This window comes from Chelonia mydas, chromosome 28 (assembly GCF_015237465.2).
Source record: "Chelonia mydas isolate rCheMyd1 chromosome 28, rCheMyd1.pri.v2, whole genome shotgun sequence".
Taxonomy (NCBI): Eukaryota; Metazoa; Chordata; order Testudines; family Cheloniidae; genus Chelonia; species Chelonia mydas.
Window position 1 is genome coordinate 6,691,232 of NC_051268.2, and position 20,913 is coordinate 6,712,144.

Here is a 20,913-nt window from a genome sequence, read left to right on the forward strand (position 1 = left end):
GCCCCTTACTGAATGAGGGAGGCAACCTAGTGACAGAGGATGTGGAAGAAGCGAATGTGCTCAATGCTTTTTTTGCCTCTGTCTTCACTAACAAGGACAGCTCCCAGACTGCTGCGCTGGACATCACAACATGGGGAGTAGATGGCCAGCCCTCTGTGGAGAAAGAGGTGGTTAGGGACTATTTAGAAAAGCTGGACGTGCACAAGTCCATTGGGCCGGACAAGTTGCATCCGAGAGTGCTAAAGGAATTGGCAAATGTGATTGCAGAGCCATTGGCCATTATCTTTGAAAACTCGTGGCGAACGGGGGAAGTCCCAGATGACTGGAAAAAGGCTAACGTAGTGCCCATCTTTAAAAAAGGGAAGACGGAGGATCCTGGGAACTACAGGCCAGTCAGCCTCACCTCAGTCCCCGGAAAAATCATGGAGCAGGTCCTCAAGGAATCAATCCTGAAGCACTTACACAAGAGGGAAGTGATCAGGAACAGTCAGCATGGATTCACCAAGGGAAGGTCATGCCTGACTAATCTAATCGCCTTCTATGATGAGATTACTGGTTCTGTGGATGAAGGGAAAGCAGTGGATGTATTGTTTCTTGACCTTAGCAAAGCTTTTGACACGGTCTCCCACAGTATTCTTGTCAGCAAGTTAAGGAAGTATGGACTGGATGAATGCACTATAAGGTGGGTAGAAAGCTGGCTAGATTGTCGGGCTCAACGGGTAGTGATCAATGGCTCCATGTCTAGTTGGCAGCCGGTGTCAAGTGGAGTGCCTCAGAGGTCGGTCCTGGGGCCGGTTTTGTTCAATATCTTCATAAATGATCTGGAGGATGGTGTGGATTGCACCCTCAGCAAATTTGCGAATGATACTAAACTGGGAGGAGTGGTAGATACGCTGGAGGGCAGGGATAGGATACAGAGGGACCTAGACAAATTGGAGGATTGGGCCAAAAGAAACCTGATGAGGTTCAATAAGGATAAGTGCAGGGTCCTGCACTTAGGACGGAAGAACCCAATGCACCGCTACAGACTAGGGACCGAATGGCTAGGCAGCAGTTCTGCGGAAAAGGACCTAGGGGTGACAGTGGACGAGAAGCTGGATATGAGTCAGCAGTGTGCCCTTGTTGCCAAGAAGGCCAATGGCATTTTGGGATGTATAAGTAGGGGCATAGCGAGCAGATCGAGGGACGTGATTGTTCCCCTCTATTCGACACTGGTGAGGCCTCATCTGGAGTACTGTGTCCAGTTTTGGGCCCCACACTACAAGAAGGATGTGGATAAATTGGAGAGAGTCCAGTGAAGGGCAACAAAAATGATTAGGGGTCTGGAACACATGACTTATGAGGAGAGGCTGAGGGAACTGGGATTGTTTAGTCTGCGGAAGAGAAGAATGAGGGGGGATTTGATAGCTGCTTTCAACTACCTGAGAGGTGGTTCCAGAGAGGATGGATCTAGACTGTTCTCAGTAGTAGAAGAGGACAGGACAAGGAGTAATGGTCTCAAATTGCAGTGGGGGAGGTTTAGGTTGGACATTACAAAAAACTTTTTCACTAGGAGGGTGGTGAAACACTGGAATGCGTTACCTAGGGAGGTGGTAGAATCTCCTTCCTTGGAAGTTTTTAAGGCCCGGCTTGACAAAGCCCTGGCTGGGACGATTTGATTGGGAATTGGTCCTGCTTTGAGCAGGGGGTTGGACTAGATACCTCCTGAGGGCCCTTCCAACCCTGATATTCTATGATTCTATGATTCTAAGGTCCACCTCAACCCAGGATGAACGGCAAAAGGTCAAAATGGGCAACTCGTCTGGACAAGCTGCGGGATAAAACTGATGCCAACGGTTCAAACAGCCTTACAGGTTACTACGTGGGAATTAGCAAAAGAAAAAAAATGGCTAGATAGCCCTAGAGGTTTTTATGGTGTTTCTCTCCCTTGCAGATTCTCTGATGAGAGATAAAGGCTGAGCGCCGAGGGAAGGTTTTCCCGCACTCGCCGCATTCATAGGGTTTGTCTCCTGCGTGGATTCTCCGATGCTTAAGAAGGGTTGAGCTCTCAGTGAAGCTTTTCCCGCACTCACATTGATAGAGCCTTTCTGCCGTGTGGATTCTCTGGTGCGTTATCAGGTTTGAGCTGTGAGTGAATCTTTTCCCGCACTCACCGCATTCGTAGGGTTTCTCCCCTGTGTGGATCCTCTGATGTGTAATGAGGTTTGAGCTCCGAGTGAAGGTCTTCCCGCACTCAAAGCATACGTAGGGCCTCTCTCCCGTGTGGATTCTCTGATGATTGAGAAAGGCGGAGCGGTCAGTGAAGTTTGTCCCACACTCACAGCATTCGTAGGGTCTCTCTCCCTTGTGCATTCTCTGATGTGTAGTAAGTTCTGAGCTCTGAGCGAAGCTTTTTCCGCACTCACAACACTGGTAGGGCCTCTCCCCGGTGTGGATTCGCTGATGCTGAATAAGATTGGAGCTGGCAGTGAAGGTTTTCCCGCACTCGCAGCATTCATAGGGTTTCTCCCCTGTGTGGATTCTCTGATGCGTAATCAGGTGTGACCGTCGAATGAAGCTTTTCCCGCACTCACAGCATACATAGGGCCTCTCCCCTGTGTGAATTCTCTGGTGTGTAGTAAGATCTGAGCTCTGAGTGAAACTTTTCCCACACTCACTGCACTCATAGGGCCTCTCCCCGGTGTGGATCCTCTGATGCTGAATAAGGTTTGAGCTGGCAGTGAAGGTTTTCCCGCACTCACCGCACTCATAGGGCCTCTCCCCTGTGTGGATTCTCTTATGCGTAATCAGGTGTGACCGTCGAATGAAACTTTTCCTACACTCACGGCATTCATAGGGTCTTTCTCCCGTATGGATTCTCTGATGTGTAGTAAGGTCTGAGCTCTGAGTGAAGTTTTTCCCACACTCACTGCACTCATAAAGTTTCTCACCTGTGTGGATTCTGTGATGTGCCATAAGGTTTGAGTTCGGATTGAAGGTTTTCCCACCCCCACGGTATTCATAGCGTTTTGCACCTGTGTGGATTCTCTGATGCGTAATAAGGTGCGAGTGCCAAATGAAGGTTTTCCCGCACTCACAGCATTCAAAAGGTCTCTCTGCTCTGTGTGTTCTCTGATGTTTAGTAAGGGATGAGCAGTTCCGAAAGTTTTTCCCACACTCAGTGCATGTATTTTTTTTCGTTCCCCTGAGGATTTTTTGCTGGGCTGTGGTTTCTTTAAGGTCCTTGTGTGTTCCCTGACAGTAAATAAATGTACTCAATTTCTCCTCTGGCTGGTTTCCCTGCTCTCTCTCTGGTCTGTGCTGAATCTCACAGGCTGTTCCCTGCTCACAACTCCTGGACACATTCCCTTTCGATCTTTGCGATAATGCTCCATGTGATTCCACTTGCTCAGCATCTTCCTGCTGAGAATTCTGCTCCTCATTCTCACTCACCATCCCAGCACCTGCTGGGACAGAGAGAGAAACCTCAAACAGGGATGGGAAGGGGAAGACCAAACCAAAATAAGTGCTGGAGAGAGGTCAAATAAAAACCAGGAACTGAATTCCCCCAAAGGGAATCAATTCAGCCTTCACATCCCATCTAAATTCTCAGTGGGAAGGGAAGAAGCTACTGACAGGTGTCAGTTAGAATCTGTAGGAAGCCATGAGCTATATCTTCCCTGGGGATATGATGCTTGCTGGGGACAATCCTGAACTCAGAGAGCTCCTAAGGTCTTTGTAGAGGATCCCAGATGTTTCCTTCAGGCACTTTCAGACTCTGAGTAGGTTTCATGTTTCCTCACCTGTGCAGGGACCTCTCAGGATCTCCCTTTCCTCTGAACTCTGGAGGTCTGGGACCCACGGCTCTGCCCCTTGTTCCAGCTGGGAGATCACATCAGGTCTGAAAACGGGAAACCCTGCTCAGATGAAAGAAAACAAACGAGATCAGGTGAATTCCTAAGATGTTGTCATTAATTTTTTTTTTTATTAATTAAGCCCCAGTCCTTAGTAACCAATAAAGTCCAGATCCAGGTCCCCAGGTCCTCAAAGGTGCAGAACACTCTGCTAATGAGGGATGTATCTGCTGTGAACACGCAGATAGACACTGTGTGACAGTCTGTACCCCTATGTTCACTCTTCTACAAAATTAGGATCTATTTTGTACAAAGTACGCCTTGCCCGGTATCATTTGGAAACTCATAATCAGCAAACATTATCGTCCTGTTAAAATGTGTAGCAATCCTGTGTATGTACAGTTATGAGATTTTACTGTGAAAACACGTTTCAATTCTGGGGAACACTCACAGACAGCAGGGCTAGCCCCTGGTGAAATAGTCATTCTCCAGCGGGGGGGAAGGTGTGAACAAGAAATTTACATTCCATCACAGGGATGGCTTGAAGCTCACATCCACAGCCCATCTCCATGACTCAGCTGAGAACTGAAGACGTTTTTAGCACAAAGGACTGAATTATAAAAAGAGGCGGGGAAAACAGGAGAGACTCTCTCTGGCCCTGTCTACGCTACCAATTTTTGTCGACAATAGTGATGTTGACACCCAAAAGTCAACATAAAAAAAACCCAGAATCTCATGCTGACATTTGCTCCCTCTGTCGGCAGAGCGCGTCCACGGTTGGGGCACCATCATCAACAGCGTGAGCAATGCACGGTGGGTACCTATCCCACCATCCAGCTCGAAACCTTCTGTCACTACGTGTTGCGGGAAGGCGGGGCAGATCGTGGCGCATCTTGGGACCGGGCTCGATGCATTACTTTCTGTCCCAGCACTCCACAGGCTTCTGGCTTTCTTTTGCGGCATTTTTCAATGGCCCTTCTTTGCTGTGCACCCCGGCATCTTTGTGAGAAGGGATGGATCCCGCACTGCTCTCCCATGCTCTGTTAACTGTCATGAAGACATTGCGGATGGCAGTGCGGTTAATTGTCAAGTTCCTAACTGAAGAAGACTCTCGGGTGCCTGACATGCTTCATGATATGGATAGGAGCAACTTTAGATTGATTTTGGCATTCACAGAACAGCTGCAGAGGGTAGACCGTCACTTCTGGGCTCGGGAAACAAGCACTGAGTGGTGGGATCGTATTATCGTGCAGGTGTGGGATGAAGAGCAGTGGCTAGAGAACTTTCAAATGCGGAAAGCCACCTTCCTGGAACTGTGTGCGGAGCTCGCCCCAGACCTGCAGCGCAAGGATACCAGAATGAGAGCTGCCCTATCGATAGAGCAGCGTGTGGCAATCGCTGTGTGGAAGCTGGCGACGCCAAACTGCTACCGATCGGTCATGAATCAATTTGGAGTCGAGAAGTAGATCGTTGGGTCTGCATTAATGCAAGTGTGCAGGGCAGTTAATCATATCCTGCTATGAAGGACTGTGTCCGTGACTCTGGGAAATGCGCGTGAAATAGTGGACAGCTTTGCAGAAATGGGTTTCCCTAACTGTGGAGGGGCGATAGATGGCACACACATTCCAAATCTGGCAGCAGACCACCTTGTGATGGAGTACATCAATAGGAAGGACTCCTTCTCCATGGTGTGGCAGGAGCTTGTGGATCACCATGGGCGTTTCACTGACATCAGTGCAGGGTGGTCTGGGAAGGTGCATGACACACGCATCTTCAGGAACACCGGCCTGTACAGAAAGCTGCAAGCACGGACTTTCTTTCCAGACCAGAAGATCACAGTGGGGGATGTGGAAATGCCTATAGTGATCCTGGGAGACCCAGCGTATGCCTTACAGCCATGGCTCATGTAACCTTACACGGGACACCTAGGAGCGGTTCAGCAACAGGCTGAGGTGGTGTCGGATGACAGTTGAATGTGCCTTTGGCAGATTGAAGGCATGCTGGCGATGCCTTTATGACAGGTTAGACATTAATGAGGATAATATTCCCATGATCATAGCTCTGTGATTGTACGTTGCATAACCTTTGTGAAGCTAAAGGTGAAAGGTTTGCTCGTGGGTGGAGTGCTGAGGCAGACCGCTTGGCCGCTGATTTTGAGCAGCGAGATACCAGGGCTATCAGAGGAGCCCAGAGGGGTGGAATTCAAATCAGGGAGGCTTTGAGGCAACACTTTGAAAATGAGAACAAGTAATGTATCTCTCTGTCAGAGGTGCTTCAATGTTACTTTACATGTCATTTTCCTGGGAAGTAATGCTGAGATTTGGGGCCTTACATTCCAGGAAGCCAATGATTAAAATGTCTGCTTATGTACTGGTCGTGCCCACTATCTCAATGTGTAGAAAACAAATAAAGATGAGTTACCATTCAAAAACTTCACTTTTATTGCACTGGAAACTGCACGCACAGACACACAAAGATGCTTGGCTGGGAAAGGAGGAAGCCAGACAGCTTCGTGTTGATGGCCCATCAAAGAACATTTAACTCTCAGAATGGACCATAGAAGAAATTCATTTGACCCCGATGACTCTAACAGCAGACACATTTTTAAACAACTAACAAAATCATCCAAAGCACAGCATTTGGTGGTGACGGGGGACTTCAACTCCCCAGACATCTGTTGGGAAAATAACACAGCAGGGCACAAATTAGCCAATAAATTCTTGGAATGTATTGGAGACAATTTTTTATTTCAGAAGGTGGAGGAAGCTACTAGGGGGGAGGTTGTTCTAAATTTGATTTTGACAAATAGGGAGGAACTGGTGGAGAATTTGGAAGTGGAAGGCAGCTTGGGTGAAAGTGATCACGAAGAGGTCATGATTCTAAGGAATGGTAGGAGGGAGAACAGCAAAATAAAGACAATGGATTTCAAGAAGGCAGATGTTCGCAAACTCAGGGAGTTGGTAGGTAAGATCCCACGGAAGCAAGACTAAGGGGAAAAGCAATTTAAGACAATTGGCAGTTTTTCAACGAGACATTATTAAGGGCACAAGAGCAAGCTATCTCACTGCATATGAAAGACAGGAAGTCTGGCAAGAGACCACCCTGGCTTAACCAGGAGATCTTCAATGATCTGAAATTCAAAAGAGGGTCCTACAAAAAGTGGAAACTAGGTCAAATGACAACGGATTAATATAAACAAATAACACAAGTATGTAGGGACAAAATTAGAAAGGCCAAGGCACAAAACAAGATTAAACTAGCTAGAGACATAAAGGGTAACAAGAAAACATTTTACAAATACAGTAGAAGCAAGAGGAAGACCCAGGACAGGGTAGGCCCATTACGCAATGGGGCGGGGGGGGGGGGGGGGGAAATAACAACAAAAAATGTGGAAATGGCAGAAGTGCTAAATGACATTTTTGTTTCAGTTTCCACCAAAAAGGTTAGTAGCTACTGGACGTCACTAGTGAATGCCAGTGAAAATGAGGGAAGATCAGAGGCTGAAATAGGGAAAGAACACATTAAAAATTATTTAGACAAGTTAGATGTCTTCAAGTCACCAGGGCCTGATGAAATGCGTCCTGGAACACTCAAGGAGCTGACTGAGGATCTGAGCCATTAGCGATTATCTTTGAAAAGTCATGGAAAACAGGAGAGATTCCAGAGAACTGGAAAAGGGCAAATCTAGTGCCCATCTATAAAAAGGGAAATAAGGACAACCTGGGGAGTTACAGACCAGTCAGCTTAACTTCTGTACCTGGAAAGATAATGGAGCAAATAATTAAGCAATCAATTTGCAAACACCTAGAAGGGTGATAAGTAATAGTCAGCATGGATTTGTCAAGAACAAATCATGTTAAAATTGACCTGATAGCTTTCTTTGACAGGGTAACAAGCCTTGTGGCTAGTGGGGAAGCGGTAGATGTGGTGTATCTTGACTTTAGTAAGGCTTTTGATATTGTCTCACATGACTGTCTCATAAAAAAATTCAGAAAATACAACCTAGATGGAGCTACTATAAGATGGGTGCATAACTGGTTGGAAAATTGTTCCCAGAGAGTGGTTATCCGTGGTTCACATTCCAGGTGGAAGGGCATAATGAGTGGGGTCCGGCAGAGATCAGTTCTGGGTCCAGTTCTGTTCAATATCTTCATCAATGATTTAGATAATGGCATAGAAAGTACACTTAGAAAGTTTACAGATGATACAGAGCTGGGAGGTGTTGCAAGTTCTTTGGGGGATAGGATTAAAATTCAAAATGATCAGGACAGACTGGAGAAATGGTCTGAAGTAAACAGGATGAAATTCAAGAAGGACAAATGCAAAGTTCTCCACTTAGGAAGGAACAATCAGTTGCACACATACACAATGGGAAATGACAGCCTAGGAAGGAGTACTGCGGAAAGGGGTCTGGGGGTCATAGCGGATCACAAGATAAATATGAGTGAACAGTGTAACACTGTTACAAAAAAAGCAAACATCATTCTGGGATGTATTAGCTTGTTGGCTGTACTCCGCTCTGATTAGGCCTCAACTGGAGGATTGTTTCCAGTTCTGGGGCCACATTTCGGGAAAGATGTAGACAAATTGTAAAACGTCCAGTAAAGAGCAATAAAAATGATTAAAGGCCTAGAACACATGACCTATGAGGGCAGATTGAAAAAACTGAGTTTGTTTAGTCTGGAGAAGAGAAGACTGAGCAGGGACATAATAGTTTTCAAGTACATAAAAGGTCATTAGATAATAAGACAGAAAATATCGTATTGCCTCTATATAAATCCATGGTACGCCCACACCCTTGAATATTGCGTGCTGTTCTGGTTGCCCCATCTTAAAAAAAGATATGTTGGAATTAGAAAAGGTTCAGAAAAGGGCAACAAAAATGATGAGGGGTCTGGAACGGCTTCTGAATGAGGAGAGATTAAGAAGGCTGGGACTTTTCAGCTTGGAAAAGAGACGACAAAGGGGGGATATGAGAGAGGTTTATAAAATCATGACTGGTCTAGAAAAAGTAGATAAGGAAGTGTTGTTTGCTACTTCTCATAACACAAGAACTAGGGGTCATCCAATGAAATTAACAGGCAGCAGGTTTAAAACAAAGAAAAGGGAGTATTTCTTCAAACAACACACAGTCGACCTGTGGAATTTCTTGCCAGAGGATGGTGTGAAGTCCAAGAATATAACAGGGTTCAAAAAAGAACTAGATAAGTTCATGGAGGATAGGTCCATCAATGGCTATTAGCCAGGGTGGGCAGGGTTGGTGTCTCTAGCCTCTGTTTGCCAAAAGCTGGGAATGGGAGAGAGAGGACGGATCACTTGATGATTCCCTGTTCTGTTCATTCCCTCTGGGGCACCTGGCACTGGCCACTGTTGGAAGACAGGACACTGGGCTAGATGGACCTTTGGTCTGACCCAGTATGGCCATTCTTATGTTACAAAGAGGAGGGAGAAAAATTGTTCTTCTTAACTACTGAGGATAGGACAAGAAGCAACGGGCTTAAATTGCAGGAAGGGCGGTTTAGGTTGGACATTAGGAAAAATTTCCTACCTGTCAGGGTGGTTAAGCACTGGAGTAAATTTCCCAGGACGTTTGTGGAATCTCCATCACTGGGGATTTTTAAGAGCAGGCTGGACAGACACCTGCCAGGGATGGTCTATATAACACTTAGTCCTGTCATGAGTGCAGGGGACTGGACTAGATGACCTCTCGAGGTCCCTTCCAGTCCTATGATTCTGTGATTAGCCTCCAAGTGACCGATGGTTTGCCTCTGTCAGTTAGCAAGTATTGTAAATGCATGTGACTTGCTCAGGTGACCCTGGACTCCATCTTGTCCCTGTCATTTTCTACAGACTTAGACGGAGGGCTTTGTCTGGGACAGTAGAATTCCATCCACACACGAGAGGGTATAAAAGACTGTGGATTTTGTCTTCTTTTCCTGTTTCATTTCTTGGGGCTGGATTTCTAACAAGGAAGCTTTAAACAAGGACTGACGACCCGCAGGCTGTTTGGGTAATTTCCAGAGACGACTTTTGCAAACTAGCAGTTTATTCCATCACTGCTTCAAACCTGATACAAGAACTTTGCAAATATATATATAGGTGTGTGTGTGTGATTTCCTTAACCTTTTAACTTTTTCTTTTCTCTTATAAATAAACCTTTAGATGTTCGCTATTAAAAGACTGGCAACAGCGTGATTCTTGGGAAAGATCTGAGTTATAGATTGAGCTGGCTGTGTGGCTGATCTTTTGAGATCAGAAGAACCCTTTGTTTGATGACATGGGTTGTCAATATCCACTACTCATAAGGTCGAGTGTCTGGGTGGCGAAGTAGATGCTGCAATGCTTAAGGAGATTGCCTTTTTGGCGACTGTGTGGGGAGACAGACGTTTGCTTTTGTTACTGCCTTGGTACATCCAATGGTAGAATAACCACCGGTTTGGGGTGGAGTCTGCCCTATTTCTCAGCAGTTTGTCCTGAATCTGGCGTTCTCAGTGGGGACCCACTGAGGCACAGTGACACCAGGACCTCAGCACTGTTAGATGTCAGGAAAGCACATATTGCAGAATTAGGGAACCTAGTGAGTCAGGTGTAATGGGAAGGAGCATAAAAATCTCTGGGTGTGGAGAATGCTGGGAAATTAGATTCTATAATTCAGGAGCAACATATTCTAATTAGTCTGGAAAAGCAGAATGTGAAAAATAAGAATCAGGCCAGGTGACTCCAGGAATGATGGAGCCCAAGATCCAAGGAGCCTGCAGAGAAGAGAGATTGTGGCTATTGCATATGGGGATGGGGGAGCAGGACTCTCCATGTCTCAAGAAGTTTCACTACCAACCTAGGCCATTTTCACATGCTGGGGGGCAATCCGGAGCAGTGCGGAGTTGTGTCATCTGTAGTCCCGGGTGATTTGAAATGTTCTGCTGGAGCTCCTTTGTCTGGATGCTCCCAGCCAGCATTCAAGGCCACCCTGAGTGTCTGTGAGATAAATAACCCTGGACCAGCAGCTCTGATTCCAGCAGCCTGCTTCTTACACTCCGGCACATTCTGGCTTCCAGCAGCCTTGGATACACTTGGTAAGAAATACCAACATCTGAATTTTCCCAAAATCATGTGCTCTGCAATGGCTACTTTTCCCTGAACCATTCAGAGGAATAATAAGGATTCTTTGCTAATCAAGAGAGACAAATGGTACCACTTATTACTTGAACTAGAGTTAGCTATCTACATAAGAATGTAAGAGCGGCCAGATTGGGTCAGACCAATGGTCCAGCTAGCCCAGGATCCTGTCTTCCGGCAGCGGCCAGGGCCAGGTGCCCCGGAGGGAATGAACAGAACAGGGAATCGCCCAGTGATCCATCCCCTGTCGCCCATTCCCAGCTTCTGGGAAACAAACCAAAGGAAGTATTTCTTCACACAACGCAGAGTCAACCTGGGGAACTCCTTGCCAGAGGAGGTCATGAAGATCAAGACTATAACAGGGTTCGAAAAAGAACCAGATAAATTCATGGAGGATCGGTCCATCAATGGCTATTAGCCAGGATGGGCAGGGAAGGTGTCCCTAGCCTCTGTTTGCCAGAAGCTGGGAATGAGCAACAGGGGATGGGTCATTGGATGATTTCCTGTTCTGTTCTTTCCCTCTGGGCACCTGGCGTTGGCCACTGTTGGAAGACAGGACACTGGGCTGGATGGACCTTTGGTCTGACCCAGTGTGGCCGCTCTTATGAGACAGACCAGGAAGGGGACAGGCTGCACTAGCCTGCTCCCTGATGTTGACACCCACTCCCCTTCATCCCACTGCTCTCAACCACTCTGCTCTCATCCCACCGCCCCCAGAGTGCCCGCTCCTTGTGTTTTTTCCTCCTCTCCCATTGCCGCAGCCTTCCTCACTACAGGCTCCCCCAAATTTCCCACTGCCCAATCGTTTTCCAACTCACCTTTCCACTGCCCCAAGTCTTCTTTGCTTCTGATTCCCAAGAGCTCCTGTTCCCTCCCTCCCATTGCTAGCTCCCCCATTTCCTGGAGCAAACACTACCCAGCCCCCACCTCCCCTTTACTCCCCCCCTCCAACTCCTTGGCATGCTAACTCAACTCCTTCCCAGATCTTCCAGCCCCCCACTGCCCCCAGACGTCCCAGCTCACAGGAACTCTTCACCCCAAACCTACCCCCCCACCAGCCTACCACCGACTGGCCACTCCCCTGCTCGGACCTGCCAATTATTGTTATTTATTATTTGTATTACTGTAATGCTCATATTCTCAGTCGTTGACCAGGATCCTGTTGGTACCGGTTATTAAATATTAATACTTTTAGTTCAACAAAGAGTCTCTCTGAATTCTAAGGCCCAGAACACCGGCCCTTGACCGGTAAGTGACCCGGTTCAGGAATGTTCTCTATTATTCTATATTTTAACGGTCTTGCACACCTTCCATGTCTATACAACTGCAGATAAGCTTGGAAACCCTCTCTTTAACACACATCCATAATGCTGGCATAAGCACATACAGACTTGGGAAACTAATAAAGGATGAATGTTACAGCAGATATTTCCTGTTGGGGAAATCAACAGGGAAGGGTGATTGTGGGGTAAGAAGGACCCACTGAGAGAGGTTCTCTTGAAGAATTGTTAGTTCTCCCAGCTGTACATAATCATGCCTTCACACATAAATCAGGTAAACTGAGAACGTACAGAAACGACACCAGAACATATGGTTCTGGGAGAATATTCTTGGCAATGAGGTTTCCTTTGTCCGAAACCCTCTATAAGGATACCGATATGGGAATTTAGTTGGGGGGAACGAACACTGCACGTCCCCTCCGGATGCCGGAGTGACACAGATCCAGCTCTTAGTCTGACAACAAAGGGTGGTAATGTACCTATTTCCGTCTGTACGCTGTATACTGCTGTACTTATCTCTGATTGATGATCTTAGATTAAATCATTCCAACCGAGCCGGTTATTCTGACAACCTTGAGTCATTAACTCAGACACGCAACAGTCCCACGGTGCTGGAGATTCTACAGACACAGCACAAAAAACTGGCCCCAAGAGCTGACAGTGTAATGCGAAGACAAGAGACAGATGGGCTCAGACAGACAGACGGGGGAGGTGCCCCAATTTGTACACAGAGCCAGATGCTAATAAGAGCTTGCGAAATCTGCGAGAGGGGGAATTTACACACACACAAAGCAGCAGCAGGATCCGGGCTATGAGGGAAGAGACTGGCACGTTGAGGTACATGTGGACGTACAGGGGTACACCCTGCATCTTCCAGCGTGGAGGCAAGCGGACAGCATGGTTTGTCTCACCAACCGACAATAAGCATTTTGCACGAGCATTGCTGTACAACACACGAGAGGGTCTAGTTCTGTAAGCGTGGGTCCTAGGAACCGTGCTCTCATTTTACTTGAGGTGTCGTTTTCCCCAATACCTCTGCTTGCCGTCACTTACAATTCGAGACTTCATTCGATAAACATTTCCTTGTTTTCACTCTAAACACATCTAGGTGCTGGGTTAAGTGGATCGGTGATGGGAAGTGTCACTCTGAAGGTGGAATATCTGAATCTGTGAGTACCGAGAGCGTCCAACAGAACAGGGGCTGGACTCTCCAGGGAGACACTCGGAGGGCCCAGCAGTTTAAGTGTGTCTATCGCTTCCCTGCTGGGAATATTTTGAAGTGCTGTAAAATCCACATGCAGCCTCGGACACGGTCTGCTCTTGAAAGTTTTGCCACGGTAGCTCAATTGTTTCGGGCGATGAAAAATCACTTTCCCTCCCGCTCCCTTCCCCTGCAAATCCAACCTATCTATGCTGGCAAAAGCTCAAGTGTAGACAGAGGTAGAGTGGCAAAGAGTCCACTACAAAAAATGAAGGAAACTGAATGCCCAGAAACTACTTTACTGCAGAGTTAAGGGTGCCCAGTGCTGTCTCCTGCCTTTCACCATACGGTGGCTAAACATAAACCTCTGCAAAGCAGAAAATGAAGTTAACATACACACTACCCCTGCAATGCATCCTTAACTGTGCTCCCAACCCTGCAGCTGGTAAGAGCCACTGGGAACGGTTCTGTCAAGGTGGTGGAAAGGTGAGCAAACGACCACGGGAACTGGAGAATTCTCCTCTGTTGAAGTCTTCGTGTCAAGGCTGGATGCCTTTTTGAATAGGATTTAGTCAAAAACAAGGTGTTCAGCTCAGGACAGCCGTAACTGGATGAAATTCTATTGCCCGAGTTATTGTGACATTCCATGCCTTGGGGGAGCGCCCGGTAACCCCCATATTCCTCATTTATATATAATTGCATTGCATATAAAGCAAACCGTGTGAGGTATCAAGAAAAAGGTATTATGATCTGCTGAAAGCCACTGCTCTATCTAAATGTGTCTCTCTTCAGTGCATATGAAGTTATGAGAATTGTGTTGTGTGGTTGTAACTAAAACACGCTGTGGGTTTGGGAGGTGCCCAGATACTAGCTTTCCTGAGACAATGACAAGGGAGGTAACCAACACCCGGGTGGGCGCTGAACAGAAATCACCAGCCACTGTCCAACAAGGGAGCTATAATGCAATGGCTCACCTGCATGAGGCCACACCAGGAGAATTGCTCAGCCTTGCCTGGGGACTCGGCAATGCCCCCAGACATGCCTGGGCTTGTGTTCTCCAAGCACCTGGACTAAGGGTATAAAACAGAACACAGGGGCCACTTGCCTGGCCTTTCTCCTGCCCTCACCTACGCTGCAAACAACAAACACGCTCAGAAGTTTGAAGACGCCAACAGACGAGACTGGCCCAGGTTTAAGGGACAAACCTGTGTCCTATGAACTGCAATATCCAGGGGGGTGAGAAAACCTGCTTAATCCAGTTGTTGCCCTGTCTAATAGGGTTGAGAGTTTAGACTGCATGCTGGTATTTTATTTTGGTAACCACTCTGACTTTTTGCCTATCACTTATAGTCACTTAAAAATCTATCTTTTGTAGTCAATAGATTTGTTTTACTGTTTATCTTTACCAGTGAGTTTCCCTGAAGCGTGTGGTAAATCTGCTCAGGTTTTGCAAAGGCTGGTATGGGTCCACTTTCCACTGACGAAGTGGGGAACCAATTAATAAATTTGCATTGCTCGTCTTGAGCAGTGCAAGACGGTATATTCCCGAGGTACAAGGCTGGGAGCGGGGGCGGGGATTTGGCTGGTGCCGGTCTCTGTGTGATTTGTGAGTGGCTCTGGGAGCGTTCATGCAGCCTAGCTGGGTGTGGGGTCTCCATATCAGGTTGTGCCAAGCGATCACAGCGCCTGGAGGGGTTTGCTGATGGTCACTGGCGAGGCTTTGTGATGGATGACCCAGGCCGGAGACAGTTCAGGGGGCAAAGTGATCCCACAGTCCCAGGCTGCACCCTGGGGGTCCCGTCACAGTTGTACAGGAGATCAGACTAGATAACCTAAACCAGCCCTTCTGGCGTTACAAATCTATGGATCTATAACAGATACAAGGAAGGACTAAGAACATGCCCTTGTTTGTGTTGTGTTCTCCAGACGGGAATGCCAGCATTTATCCGCATGCCCTCCGGCTGCGTGCACTGGGTCAGGTGTAGCTGTAATCGGACGGTGGAGGGAGTAGCTGGAGCAGCTTGGCAGAGCTGGGACTGTGATATGCGGAGAGGTGCACGTGACCCCTGAGGGACCGAGTCGGCCCCATTTCAGTGCTCAGGGTTGTAGGTTGCGGTCGCTAAAGCTGCACAAGGGCGAGTTCCTGCCCTGAGGATTGCCAGCACTCTGGTGGGATACACGCTAGTGGTCTCCAGGGCTCAGTGAGGGGCAAGTGAAGGCAACGACTCAGAAGGAAACCTCACGGTGAGGGTAAGGGAGTGGGATCACTTTGCAACTCGGAGCTGGTCTGGGTGGAGTAGGCTCAGGGTTCGAGAGAGGGGCAGGGGTTGGAAGCTTCTGTTCGTTATGCTGGACCCAACCCCCAGTTTTACCTGAGCAAACAGGAGAAATCTGACACCGTGCTGTAGTTCTCCTGTGCTCTGTTCCCAGGGTGTTCTGCAGTGAGCAGGGCAGAGGGCTAGTGTGCGTGTCATTCGCATGTCGGGGTCATGCTGAAACAGGGCAGAGTTAAGGTTACATTGTGGGGGTGACGTGAACCTTAACTCTGCATTCCCCCTTCTAAGAACCGAGGGGACGGGAATCCTTACCCAGCGAGGTCACATTCTCGTAGTTCTCCTGCATGACGTCTCTGTAGAGGGCTCTCTGAGCGGGGTCCAGCAGAGCCCCCTCTTCACTGGTGAAATACACAGCCACCTCCCCGAAGGTCACCGGCCCCTGAAAGAGCAAGAGCCCCACACTCAGGACCTGCTGCCCCACTCACAGCCCCACTGTTCGTGGGGGAGAGGAGCCAATCAAACGGAAACTCTGGGTGGGTCAACAGAGTCCCACCCCCACCCTGCTCAGAGCATCCAGGAAACACCAGGGTGAGGGGCGAAGAGAGAGCCCCTCGTCTCTCCCAGCAGATCCATCACACACCTACTAGCCACAGACCGATACAGGAGATGGAGCCCCTAGCAGGGTCCAGGGCGAGCTCCCTGGTCAGAAGCCCAACACCCTCCTCCTTGTGAGGAGCTGGATATGAGGGAGGGGAATCTCCCCGAAATCTGACTGGTGGGTGCCCCCTTCCTATCTCACAGCAGCCGCTGGTTAGTTGGGTCAGGCTCCAGCACTGGGAGTCTGGGCCGTTTTCCACGCCTGTGATGAGATCTGTCTCCTCCGCATAGGCCATGCTGGGGTTAGCTGTGCATTGTAGGCCGAGGAAACTACGCCCCTCCGTGCCTGCCAGGCATGCTCAGCCCCGAGGCAGGATAGAAAGGAAAGCAGACGAGCTCTGCCGGCCTGCACTGCCAAGGAGGAAGGATGCACATTGCGACCTCCCTCCAGGGATCTGTGGGAGCCCCAGTCCACAGAGGCCAGGGGGACACCGGACACCCTGCAGAGACCCCGGAAGGGACTGAGACACCATAGACCGCGCCAGCCGACGACCCGAGAGACCCAGAGGACCTGTGGACCCCGAGGATCTGGTAGGAAGTGGCCCAGGGGAAAGAGACACTAGTCCAGTTCACTGGAGTTACAACACTGCACTCTTGAGACTGGGTGTTTGCCGCTCCGCCCTGCTCAATGGCTGCAGCCCCTGGATGGTGGCCCAAAATCTGTCCTGATTGTGAGGTCACTCTGCCCTGAGCGTAAGGGTAGCCCACGGACTCTGACCATGCTCTCCTGTTTTATGGGTTAGGCCATCCAGGAGACTCTGGCAGCCGAGACGTAAGCCCCCCACTGACTGTACATGACTGGACACCCCTTCGCCGGGCGACACAGCCCCATCCGCAAATTAGGGTATTTCTACTTCTGAACCCTCATGGGTCTGTTCCTAGAACGTAAGCCACTTATTAAGTGAGTTCTGGCAGGTTTGCCACACCCTGTCCTCCTCCCTTTCTCCACCCTTTGTATTCCCATGGGAGGTCGGGAAAAGGGAGTTACGGTTCCATGAAAACAGAACGAATGTTTGGACAGCCGACCTTGGGGTTAGGTGTGTCTGCCCCGGACATTTTATTGCGGTTATCAGCAAAGCATTTCTAGTCCTAAGAAGAATGGTTATGGGCGGTGGCCAGGGAAATTGTTAGCCTCTTAAGGGTGGTTCTGAGTTACGTGATTTGTTCGGAGAACATTTATAAAAAGTTCAGTTCGGAAGCGTGCAGTCCGAGGAAGCTTTCTTTGGGCAAGGATCTGCCACCTAAGCTCCCCAGCGGCTAGATGGAAGGAGGCTTTAGTGAAGTTCACGTCACGATTCCCCCAGGCCCTTTCCCTGCAGACAGACACCCTAGATTCTGCCATGCTGGGAAAATGCTTGTTCTCTGTATTACAGTGTAGACCTGGCTGCTCCTGCCAGGCTAAGCCCACAGACACATTTTTAAGCCTCTCCAGTAACAAAGTCTCTGCTAGAAAATTGCAGAACCAAAGGAATGACTTGGGGGGATTCCCTCTGACATTGACCCCACGGCAGCCACATCCTCGTAAGGAGGAATATGGAGTCAGGGACTGGTTTTTCCTCTCTCTGATCCTCCTCTTGTCCACAGCAAAGTGATTCTGCTCAGGGATGCTGCAATACGTGTGTCTGGGCAGATCAGAGATCTGGTAATCTCTCTCCCCACTCATTTCTCCCACTGCCCCTTTCAGTCTCTTTCCCAGCCAGAGGGTCAGGGGGAGAGGACATGGGAAAGCCCCATTCCTGGGTTGGTTGCTCCCCCATGGCTGGATTTGCTCCTGCAATTGCTAACGGGAGGAGAAATGAGGAAGGGCCGTTTGTGCAGAGTCACTTTCATGGCAGACCCCAGCACTTTCCCCGAGGTCTCCCAATTACCTGGAGTCTCTGGCTCAGAATTTAGCATTAATAGGGCCCAGGGCTGCCCCAGGGGGCGAGTACCAGCTGGAGAAAAGAAAAGGGTCCAGCCAACTCTCCTGTCACCAGCTGGCAACCACCAATCCCCCAAACAGGGGGAGGCCCCTGGCTGCGATGTCTAGTGAATATGTGGCTGGTCTCGTTCATCGGCAAACCTTTTAACAGAGATAACGGGGGGAACAAATGATTCTCAAAGGAGAGGGAAAGACGATCACTGGGCAATTTCCCCTGCCACATCCAGGATTTTTAATTGACATTTGATGATGACGTGGAAAGAGGCAAAACCTGAGATTTGAGATCAACGTTGAGAAATGAAAGAGAAAAGGGCGGAAACCTGAGGAACGTGGATCTAGTTTTGTAAGTTAGAGAAAAGTGGAAAATCTGAGGGATTTTCTGTCAGTTGTGGAGATGAGGTAAAATCTGAGTGTTTCCCCCCATCAATATCTGATCAGTGAAGAGAGGAAAAGGGGCGACATTTGCAAAGATTTGAGACCCATGTTCAAGGATTTGAGAAAGGGCCAAATCTGAGATTTTCTTCCTATTTTATAATTAGGAGCGACAGGGGAAAGTCTCTGGGCAGATTCAATCAGGGACAGCCACCTAGAGAGAAAAGGGGCAAAATTTTAGAGTATTTGATATCAGTCTTTGAGATTTGCAGAGAAAAGCAGGTCCCAAACGCCGCATTTGAGAACACGAGAGAAAAACACCCAGACCTGAGGGGACTTTATGTCGCTATTAAATAACGAGAGGGGAAAGGGGGACAGTTTGACTGGATTTTACATGACTGCCCAACACAGATAGAAAGTGATGGTTCCCCCCCCCGCCACACCCCATTCACCTGGGCAGCAGGGAGCCCTTTGAGGAGCTGATTGAAGAGGGCCAGGGAGGGGGAGCTGGAAGGTCCCTGGGTGAGGGAAGGGGGCAGCAGTGGGGGATGGGCAGGTGATGTGGGGGGGTGTTGGCAGTTCAGGGGCAGCACCTGGGATTGGGAAACCGGAGTCTGGCCAGTCTCCACGGGGGACACGTGCTCCTCCCTTCCTCTCCTGTGCCCTTCCCTGCCCTGTTGCTGGCAGAGAACAGCCACCACATCCCCTTCCCCACCCCAGAGGCAGCCGGGTCTCAGGGCGCCCCCAAACATCCCCCACTGACCCCGATCCCTTTGGGGGAATGACTCAGGGCGACAATTTCGCACCGGAACAAGGACAAATCGCTGCAGATAAAATGGGTGGGAAAATCCCCCCCCCATGGGAGGAGACTGTAAATGGACATTTGATGATTATGGGGGGGGGGGTTGGGGGGGCAGGGGAGTGGATGGTTGGAGGGGAAAGGGGGGGGGGAATCGCCCCGGGTTTTACAGCCACGTGTGAACTGGGAGAGAAAAGGGGAAGAACGAGAGAGAATTTGGGGGGGAGGGCAAGTGGCACAAACAGGGACCAGAACCAATTAACTCACCTCCCCCCCCACCCCCCACTTCTGCCCTGGGAATTTCCTGGCTGTACAGAGATAGTTCAACCCCCTCCCCCTCCCGACCTTCCCCTCTCCCCACAACTCTGGCTTCTCCCCCCTCCTGACACCCCAGCGCCCCCCACAGGGGATCCCCCCGCCGGGCCCCAGCCTCTGCCCCCCCAGCGCTCCCCCCCACGGGTCTCTCACTCACCGGGGGCCTCCGGCGCAGGGGCTGGTCCCAGCTGGAGAAAGCCCCCCCCGCAGCCAGGCACGGAGGGGTTAATGACGGGCTCCCCCCCAGCACAGACCGCACAGGGGATGGGGGAGCAGCTGCTCAGCCCCCCCCGGATCACAGGGGAGGCACCAGCAGGGTCTGGTCTGGGCCAGGGCCCCCACCCCAGGGAGCTGCGAGCTCTGTGCACAGGAATTGGGGGGGCGGCCGCACCCCCCGGCTGGAAGCGGTTTCCATCCTACACAGGGGTTACAGTTTGGTTCAGTGGCTCTCAGCCCCCCTCCCCCCACACAAATTGCTCCAGCCCCCCCCCCCCCCCCTTGTCTCGGGGCTTTGTTCTGCCTCCTTCCTCCCGGCACCCACCGCTCCCAGCTGCTCCAGCCCCTTCCTGTGCCTGCAAACACCGACCGGGGCTGCCGCGCTGGCTGGGCTCTTACCGGCGGCCCCTGCCAGCCGTCAAGGGCGATGGGGTGATGCGGAGCCGCACGCCGGAGCCAGAGGCGCCCCGCAGGGGTCGGGACGGGGCTCGGTGGGGGCGAGAACCCAGGAGTCAGCGGCAGGAGGCGTGGCCTGATGCCCTCTCTGTATCCGCCGCTGATTGGTCCATTCCCCTGCAGGCCACAGCTGACAGATCCCCAGCCCTACGGGGAGGTGGGGGGGACGTGTGGGGGGGGGACGCATAAAGTCTTCGGCTTCCAAACGACCCTGCCTGGTGCACAATTGCCTCTTAACAGAGGCCTGGGAAAAAGGGAGTGAGATCCTTGAATTCTCATTTATTTTGCAGCTTCCTTCACTGTGCTCACCATGGAGCATCCTGTGACCTGTGGGTTGGATTCATTGTCGTGGGGCGCGGGACAGGTGAAAGATCTTTAGTTTCCTTCGGGTTCGCCTTCAATATACTTCGATGCTGGAGCCATCCCTGACCATCAACTCGGCAGGCAGGCGCGGACAGCAAGGCACTTGTC

General features: G+C 49.9%; 2 protein-coding genes and 1 pseudogene across 6 annotated transcripts in view; 1 reads left to right on the forward strand and 2 right to left on the reverse strand.

The window, feature by feature from the left end:
• The window catches only part of LOC102934537, a 1,094,240-nt pseudogene that overhangs the window by 998,023 nt on the left and 75,304 nt on the right, over positions 1 to 20,913 (reverse strand).
• LOC102933291 (zinc finger protein OZF) overlaps positions 1 to 20,913 on the forward strand; it is a 1,218,290-nt gene that overhangs the window by 844,014 nt on the left and 353,363 nt on the right. The gene's annotated exons all lie outside the window — the stretch shown is intronic.
• LOC114022640 (zinc finger protein OZF-like) lies at positions 1,624 to 20,292 on the reverse strand. 3 transcript variants are annotated; one of them, XM_043537471.1, is made up of 4 exons: positions 19,928 to 20,292; positions 16,019 to 16,145; positions 3,783 to 3,896; positions 1,624 to 3,443 (listed from the first exon to the last, which is right to left on the reverse strand). In XM_043537471.1, exons 2-4 carry the CDS (start codon positions 16,050 to 16,052, stop codon positions 1,900 to 1,902), a joined length of 1,692 nt encoding a protein of 563 aa, XP_043393406.1. In that variant the 5' UTR covers positions 16,053 to 16,145; positions 19,928 to 20,292; the 3' UTR covers positions 1,624 to 1,899. The 3 variants fall into 3 exon arrangements, with proteins under 3 accessions (XP_043393406.1, XP_027690681.2, XP_037743369.1); XM_027834880.3 differs by having other exon boundaries at positions 1,624 to 3,446; XM_037887441.2 differs by lacking the exon at positions 19,928 to 20,292 and adding an exon at positions 15,803 to 15,922 and having other exon boundaries at positions 16,019 to 16,079.